The 8724-nt window shown below is 36.8% G+C and overlaps 1 protein-coding gene across 1 annotated transcript; it reads left to right on the top strand.

Annotated features, from left to right (window-relative positions):
• The first annotated feature begins 2932 nt into the window (after positions 1–2932).
• LOC149179572 (uncharacterized) lies at positions 2933–3784 on the top strand. The gene is made up of 2 exons (XM_089413583.1): positions 2933–3256; positions 3419–3784. Exons 1-2 carry the CDS (start codon positions 2933–2935, stop codon positions 3782–3784), a joined length of 690 nt encoding a protein of 229 aa, XP_089269709.1.
• The last annotated feature ends 4940 nt before the right edge of the window (positions 3785–8724 follow it).

Below are 8724 nucleotides of genomic sequence, written 5' to 3'. Positions count from 1 at the left end.
ACCTATTTATATATTTGTGCATGGATCAAAAAGTTTTTAATGGTATAAAGGATCTCCTAAACAAAATTGCATGGTATCTGAATATATGTGTTATATCTAAGTCGTGTCTAGATTTCAGTTTTAGAATAGGTCACCGTGGTGTAAATGTAGTTATTGTTTCTGCTGCTGCATCATTTTGCCATGCTTTTCATGAGCCCTATCGGTATTGTCTATCTTTCATGATCCTATCCCTCTGGTTTTTCCGGAGACATGGACGGATTTTTCCGGAGTCGCAGACGGATTTTTTCGGAGTCGCGGACGGATTTTCCTGTTTTGTTTATTTTTCCGAGCTCCGGGGGCGTTTGGTAGTAGGATGGTACACGTGAGTTAATGATATCCTACTAGAGTACGCTGTCACTATTTCTGGATTTTACCTTTTCTCTGGAAAGTTAGTCAATCTATTTATATATCGTCAGGTGCTGGTTTTTCCGAGGTGTTTATATTCGTGCTAAAAGATCAGGAATAATCTTTTTTCCCATTCTTCTTGTCAGAACATTTATTTCTAGGAATGTTTCATATGTCAGGACTATATTTAACCATTTTTTGTTGGTTTTCCCAAGGTGTATCATAGGTTCTGATCGATTTGGGTTTTTTCTTCCGATCTTTCTTTCTATCTGACCATTATTTTGGGTAAGGCCCGTATGTCAGATCCATCTTGATTACTTGTCAGGAGTTGGTAATCCCGTGGTGTTTATAAGCTAGAGTTTATATTTGAGAATATTCTTCCTATCCTTCCGACCTATCTGCCTTTTAATAGGGTCGTGTTTCATACATCCAAACCTTTCCTCAACTTATCTGGATCGTATTGTCTTGCTTATCTATCGTACATTGTCATTCCCACTTGTTGATCTATCAAATTGGTATATTCGTGGGTGTTATGGAGATATTATCTATTGAATCTGACTCGTCAGCTATGGTGTAGGCTGCCATGGAGGCAGAAGCTCACCATTATGGTACTATCAAACCAACTAGCTGGCAGTCCTCTTTGGCTAATCATTTGATTCCTCAACCTCATCTATCGGTTCGTGAACATGAGGGTGGCGGACATGTTCGTTCACGGCGTAAACAAAATCATCATCTTGCAAAGATCGTCCCTCCTCTGTCAGTTATTAATCTGAACAGTGTCTCACTTGCGGACAAAATAGCTAGCCTTCAATCCTGTGCTTTGGTTGGTAGATGGCTTTTTCCTGATATGTAAGACGCTCAGATGAGAACTTGGCTTGGTTCCAAGTGGAATTCCTTGCTAGGGTATATTCCTACGATTGTTAGGCTTATGACAGATTGGTACAGTTTCCACTTCTTGAATGTGAAGGACCTGGACACTATATGGGCTCTTCCTTGGGTACATGGGAAAATTTTTCTGGCCCTTCACAAATGGTATATTGGTTTCAATCCATTGCGAAACACCCCTCAAAACAATCTCATCTGGGTCAAATTACCTGGCCTGCCTATCGAATTATGGACAAAGGAATCACTTTCTGATATAGGGAATGCCATTGGGAAATTCGTTTTTGTGGACCCCAAGTGTCTAGGTGCCAAGGATAAAAGGGTGGCATGGATTCTTATCGAGAAAGAATATAGAGGTGGTTTTCCTGATCATATTGATTTTTTATGGGGTGAGTTATTTATTCAACAGAGACTTGATTACTGGGGTGTTCCCTTTCGGTGCTCGGTCTGTCATAAAACTGGACACTTGAAATGGCACTGTCCTCGGCATCCTGGTGGGAAGGAAAAAAGGAAGGAATTCCATGTGAAATCTTTCTCTCACTTATCGGATAAGGAGTTCTGTGATGTAGGAGGGGAGAGGAATAATTTTAAAGGTTCGGCTTCATTTGTAGATAAAGCTTCTCCTGTTCTGTCTAATAGTTTTTCGAAGCCAAGAGGCCCATCATGCGAGACATCTCACCGGCTTTCCGTATCACCTAAAGTGAATATGGATGCTACCTCATCTTTTTCGAGATCCCGGTCTTTGGGTAATTTGGATCTCTCCTTCCATATGGCATCGGCTTCTCTTCCTCCTTCGGGTTCATAGGAAATCTTTCTCTCTCATCCCTATCCTCCTGAACCTTTCTGGGGACTGCTATTATGTCTCCCCTTCCTGTGCCTCACCTGAATCTGAACTTTAATACCTCACCCAACATCACTTTTATTCCATCCTCTTCACCTTCTCCTGACAAAGTTGAATCTGCTTTAAAAGACAAAGCCCTTTCTCCACCTAACCTGCATGTTTCCTCTCAGCAAGACAAGGCTGATTTAAAAGGTAAAGCTCTGGTTGTATCTGTCACTCCTCTTAATTCGCCTGTATCTTCCCCCACTAATTTGATTGGCAGTGATCTTGATATTCTTTTGAGAAGAGAATCCCTTCATCTACATCTTCTCACCATTCATAAGCCACTGAAATCATCCTATCCTATCATTAGTCCTACTTCGGCGGGAAATATCATGGTTAGAAGGAAACAGAATAGAGGTAGTAGGCATTTCCATGGCAGGAGGGATAAGTCCAAAAATGATCTTCATGAGCCATCCCTTATTGATATTCCTACAATTGATCTTGCAGCAAGTGGGCCACTTAGAGCAATTAATCCTAGGGAAGGGACCTCATGATCAATATTCTCTCTATGAACATAAGGGGTCTTGGAGCGGACCCAAAAATTTTGGCTCCCAAGAATTTATTACATTCATCCTTGTCTAAAATTATCCTGATTCAAGAAACAATGCATGGCAGTCCTGAAACTATTGCCTATTCTAGGTGCATGTTTCCCTCATGGCATATTTCAGCGACGGGGGCTATCACTCTTTCTGGGGATTGGTTGTGCTATGGGACCCGATTTAGATATCGGCCAGGACTTTCAGATGTTTAGATGGTATCCTGATTCTTGCGAAATTCAGGGGCATGGCTGGTCCTGTACATATCCTGAATGTTTACACCCCATATAAGGATCGTGTATCATTCTGGAATCGCTTCTTGTCCTCTGAGACTATGGATACTAACTCTTTACTGATAGCAGGTGATTTAAACTATAATTTGAGTTTTGATGAAGTGTGGGGCAGAGGCAGGAAAATTGATCCTGTGGGAGGTACCATCAGGGAGGCTATCCTCCAGTATAACTTTGTGGATATTTGTCCACCAAAGTTGGCTCCGACTTGGGATAATGGGAGATCCGAAAATGCATATCTTGCTAAAAGACTTGATCGTTTCTTAATACATGATAGGCTGGTGGGACAACTTGGGTTTCCCTCCTCTAGTATTTTACCTTATTTCATTTCTAATCATAGACCTATCTCCCTGCAGTGGATGGCTCTGAACCAAAGGAAGGGTTATCCTTTCAAGTTTAACAGAATATGATTGGATGATGTTGCATTCAATAAAAATTTTCAGGAATCTTGGCTATCGTTTTCTCCACGAAGTCCGTCTACTCATGTTGAATCCTTATTGTGTCGCATGGCACATCTCAGGAAAAAGGTTAAGGAATGGCAATGCATTAAGAAGCGTACTAACAAATTAGCTCTTCTAGATATTAATAGGGAGCTTGACAGAATCACGGGGAGAATGTCTAAAAACAAAATTTCATGGGATTTGCGTGCCCGGATATGGGAGATGGAAAGAAGAAAGCATAGTCTCTTGGGCATTGAAGCAGCATCCTGGAGACTGAAAAGCCGAGCTATTTGGCTAAAAGAGGGTGACAAGAACACAAAATTCTTTCACAGATTTGCAAATAAAAGATGGGAAACAAATTCTATATGAGAGATTAAAAATGAGGAGGGCAACCTGTTGCATACTCAGGAAGATATTACAAAAGAAGCTGTCAAGTATTTTCAGAATTCATACAGAAGGAACCGGGACATCGAGATGGAAGATATCATCTGGGGTATCGAGCCTTTTCCATCCATGTTTGACGAGGAACAAAATGATCATTTATTTTCTAGTGTCTCAGAGCAGAAGCTATTGTTGATTATGAAATCTTTTAAAAAAGATAAAAGTCCGGGTCCCGATGGTTGGACTATAGACTTTTTTATTCATTTTTTCGATCTAATGAAAAATGATATCTTGGGTATGGTAGAGGAATCTAGAACTACAGGAAATATAAATCATGTCATCTCCTCTACTTTCATTGCCTTAATCCCAAAAAAAATGGATTCTCTTACCTTTTTTAGAATTTAGACCCATATCACTTTGTAACACCATTTACAAAATAATTTCTAAAATCATATCAGGGAGGTTCTGAGGTATCCTATCAAGCTATTTATCTCAGGAACAACATGGTTTCTTAATTGGAAGGAATATTCTGGAAGCTGTCGCTATTACACAAGAATGCCTTCATTCAATGCACTCCAAAAATATTGAAGCAACCATCCTGAAAATAGACCTTAAGAAGGCTTATGATTGTCTCGATTGGAGTTTTTTGCGATGTCTTCTTATTAAAATTGGGCTCAATAATCAATGTACTAATTGGATAATGGCTTGTGTGGAAAATGTCAATTATGTCATTCTCATAAATGGTATACCATCATCTTTCTTCTCTGCTGCCAGGGGTCTTCGTCAGGGGTGTTCGCTTTCCCCCCTTCTGTTCATTCTTGTTATGGACTCTCTTAGCCTTCATATAAAAAGTGCTATTAGAGAGGGTAGATGTCATCCACTATCAATCAACAGGGGAAACTATTTTTCTCATAACCTTTTTGTGGATGATATTTTGATATTTGCTATGCTCTGTCGACAGACTTGGTTAAATCTGCACAGTATTTTGGAAGATTTTCAAAGAGCCAATGGACTTCTTATTAATGGCGGTAAATCATCATTTCATCATGGGAATGTTAATATGGAAGTAATTGATTATCTGACCCAACTCTTCAATATTCAAGGAAAACCTATTAAAGAGGGTATGAAATACTTGGGGTACCATCTAAAACCATTAGGATATTCAAAGACAGACTGGTCGTGGATCCTAAATAGATACTATAAAAGAATAGCAGGTTGGGAATATAAATGTCTCACTATGGCTGGGAGGATGATAGTAACTCAATCTGTGCTGGCACAACTATTGGTTTATTGGGCCCATTTATTTTATATTCCGGCAAGTGTCATTCATAATCTGAATAGATTAATAGCAAACTTTATATGGGGGGGTTACAAGGAAAAAATAAAATTTCACCTGTCTAAGCTATCAAACCTTACCCTCCCAAAGAAGATGGGGGGTTGGGGCATCGTGGATCTTCGAAAGTTTGGTCTTGCTTTGCTGTGTAAATCATTATGGAGAGCTATCTTAGGGGACAGTATATGGAGTAAATCTATTAGATTGAAATACATGGGAAATAGAGATATTTCTTATTGGTACAGGTATAGATCAATAGGGTCAGTTCGAGGATCTGCTATATGGAGGAGCTTCCATAATATTCAACAGTTCTTCTTCAAAAACCTTGTGTGGAGCTTTCAGATAGGAAAAAACATTTTAATTGGACTTGATCCTATTATGGGTGGAGAATAAGTTCCTCCTATTCCTCCTCAGCTATTACATTTCCTCCATCAAAAAGTAATTTTCTATCGGGCACAGGCTATTGACGAGTGGCAGGGTGCTATTCCCAGCTGGAAAAAAGCTAATGCGCTAGGCCTAAATGCTTTATTAGCATCTCAATGGAATCATATTATCTGGAAAATGAAGAACAGGGGTTTATACAGATTTGAAGATGAGGATGGAATTTTCTGGAAGGGTAGGGGTGGGAAGATGAATTTTTATGTAAAAGATATATATCTCTCACTTTTAGAGGATCATTATCCACTATCCGATAACATCTTCCCATACTCGTTTTGGAAATCTAGGTGCCCCTACAAGTTTATCTTATTCTCATGGCTTGTTTTTCACAATAAAAATCTTACCTGGGACAACCTGCAAAAGAGGAACTGGTATGGTCCTGCTATCTGCTCTATATGCTAATCTGAGGAATAATTCAATTTACACATTTTTTTAAAATGCACTCACTCTCAGGAACTTTGGAAGAATTTGACCACTTATATTGGTTTCAATTATATTGCACATTCATCTATTAAAGAAGCATTTGCATGGTGGAGTATACAGAAAGTGATTTGGAGACCTATCCCTCTTATTGTCTTTTGGTCTATTTGGAAATGGAGGAATAAGGTTATATTTCAAGACAGAAAGGAGAGTTTCAAAATTGTTTTTGATCATATCTTTTCACAGTATTATACTCTTCTATCCTCCATTCCATAGCAAGTTAATGTAAAGCCAAAGGAAAAAATACATATCCAGTTGGTATATCCTAGGGCGCATTTTGATGGGGCTGTGCAAGATGGAATATGTGCGTGTGGAGTTTCCATTAGTATATAGGAGGATTAGCATTTTTCTATATATTGGAACAGGGGTGAAGGGACAAACAATAAAGCGGAAGCCATGGCTCTATATGGTCTTCTTCTTTTCTGTAATTCCTTAATATTGATTCCCTGTAGATCTATGGAGACTCAAAACTCATAATTGACCACGTAATAGGTAAGATCTCCATAAAAAATCTCAATCTGTCTGGATGGATGAACAAAATCTCTTCAATCTAGAAATCTACAAAGGATTACTCCATCACCCATGTCGACAGATCCCAGAATATTCTCGCAGATGAACTATCAAAGAAAGGGCTGCTCACTCAAAGTGGAGAATGGAATATGACCATATCAGTGGGGAACGTCTCACATCAAATACAAGAATTTTCATTACCGGGTATATAGTGATCTTCCAACATGCACTGGTATGTATCATGAACATGTCTTTCAGCTTATTTCCAAATGCACATGTATCTCTAATCATGAATATCGCCGGTTGTGGGTATGTTATTCACTCCATAGAATCTTTATATGACTAATATCTAGTTCATTAGTATTTGTATTATGCAGTATTATTTTTCATATACTGTATATAGCGGGTCACAAGATATAGCCTCTCCATCATACTATTTTGTATCTGGAAACAATATTATATAATACTATCAAGCTTTTTTTCGAACCGAAGGAAGAAAAAAAAAAATCAAAATTGTATTTCCATAGAAAATTTGACATCTTCACTCCAATAGTACCATTTCAAGTTCTATTATTTACATTACGTCCATTAAAGTTGGAAAGGACAAAAGCAACCTAAAGTGAAATGCTTTCTTACGTTACGAGGAACACAAGCATTTATTGAAAGATGCATAAGAACAACTCACTAGTGTTTATGGATTTACTTTGAATTGTGCCATGTGAATGATAAGGTTAAAGATGGAATCTCATACAAAGAGACTTAATAAATCGAGGGAGTAGTATCATTGATATCATATAACATAAATACACAAGGTATCATTTTTGTTTTATACGAAACATGGATTCCAATTAGGGTAATTTCCTTTAGAAGTAAAAGCATAGGTTGATGCCATTTTACTTATTTATTTGAGTATCTAAAATAAAATTTAGAAATTTAATAATTAGTTTAATTAATTTAGGTATGATTTGATTGTATATTATTATATTATAATTTGTTTTAACTAGTACTTAAGATTAAAATAAAATATATTGATTTTAAATAGCTTGTATATGTTTAGTTTTGATGTAGTTGTATTTAGTAAATAAGAAATTATAAGTAGAACATGTTCGAAAATGTTTGGTGGATATTTTAATATTTTTTGGAAAAAAAATTATTGATGCATTATTATAAGAGAAATTGGTCAATATTTTTGTAGAACGAGTACTTAGAGGAGGCAACAAATTGTTCAATTCTAAGTTTACTTACTAAAAGACATATTTTGAGGCCCATTACAACATTTAGTAATGAGGAAGAGGATAACTAGTACATTCAGATAAATTCCATAGCTCATAATGAGTACAATAAAAACATGTCTGATGGCAATATTGTATTATACATTATGGTAATGCATGGCATTGAATTGACACATAGGGTGGGGTGCATGATATGAACGGAGGTGGTCAAGGTTTTAAAGAGGAAGTAATTAGGATATACCTCCTTCTCAAATAAGTGAATCTCATCATAAATATCTCTAGAGGTTTATTTTGTGACTACTTAAACTAATATTCTTTGTTCAGAAAAATATGAAGTTTACAATGAAAAAATACCTCTAGAGGTGGTACTCCAACTTCAAAGGCTAAATTAGACATCAATTTTATAGATGAAGGTTTAAAGACAAATAAAGTGAAAATGTTGTTTTCTATAAACAAGATAATACCCATAAACAAGTGGAAATGACTCCCAAATACTTAGAAAAACATAAGAAGGTGGATAGGGAAATAAAAATATTGAAACCATGCTAAAGAGGAACTCAATGAATCCAAACAAAAGAATAAAAACAAATGGAAATGGAAAAACCATTTATGGGTCTAACCTTACCTCATTATAAGGGAAATTGGAAATGAGTTTGGTGAAGTGATTACAAAAATAAAGTTTGTAGAATTTATTACAAAAATAATGGGATGGTGTTATTATTCACAAAAAAAAAATCATCGGCTAAAAGTGGGATGGTGCTATCCTTTGTCCCACATTTCAATCACTACTTTGAATTTTTCTTTGATAACCAAATATGGCTTCAATGGTAATTATAGAATAGAAGATCATAGAGTAATTTCAAAGAATACTCAAATCAACAAAGAAACTTGATATCAAATAGGCACAAGGAGGTTACACTAAAAACTTATATTAA

Source organism: Pinus tabuliformis, chromosome 3_2, assembly GCF_031772625.1.
Source record: "Pinus tabuliformis cultivar Carrire ecotype Pingquan chromosome 3_2, CPIR1, whole genome shotgun sequence".
NCBI classification, from domain to species: Eukaryota; Viridiplantae; Streptophyta; class Pinopsida; order Pinales; family Pinaceae; genus Pinus; species Pinus tabuliformis.
This window is presented reverse-complemented; position numbering and strand designations above follow the sequence as displayed.

Bases quoted from the DNA above. Each gene is read 5' to 3' on its own strand.
- LOC149179572 (XM_089413583.1), top strand. From the start codon at position 2,933: ATGGCTGGTCCTGTACATATCCTGAATGTTTACACCCCATATAAGGAT. The intron at 3,257-3,418 runs GTGGGACAACTT...AAAAATTTTCAG, and splicing joins TCTTAATACATGATAGGCTG to GAATCTTGGCTATCGTTTTC.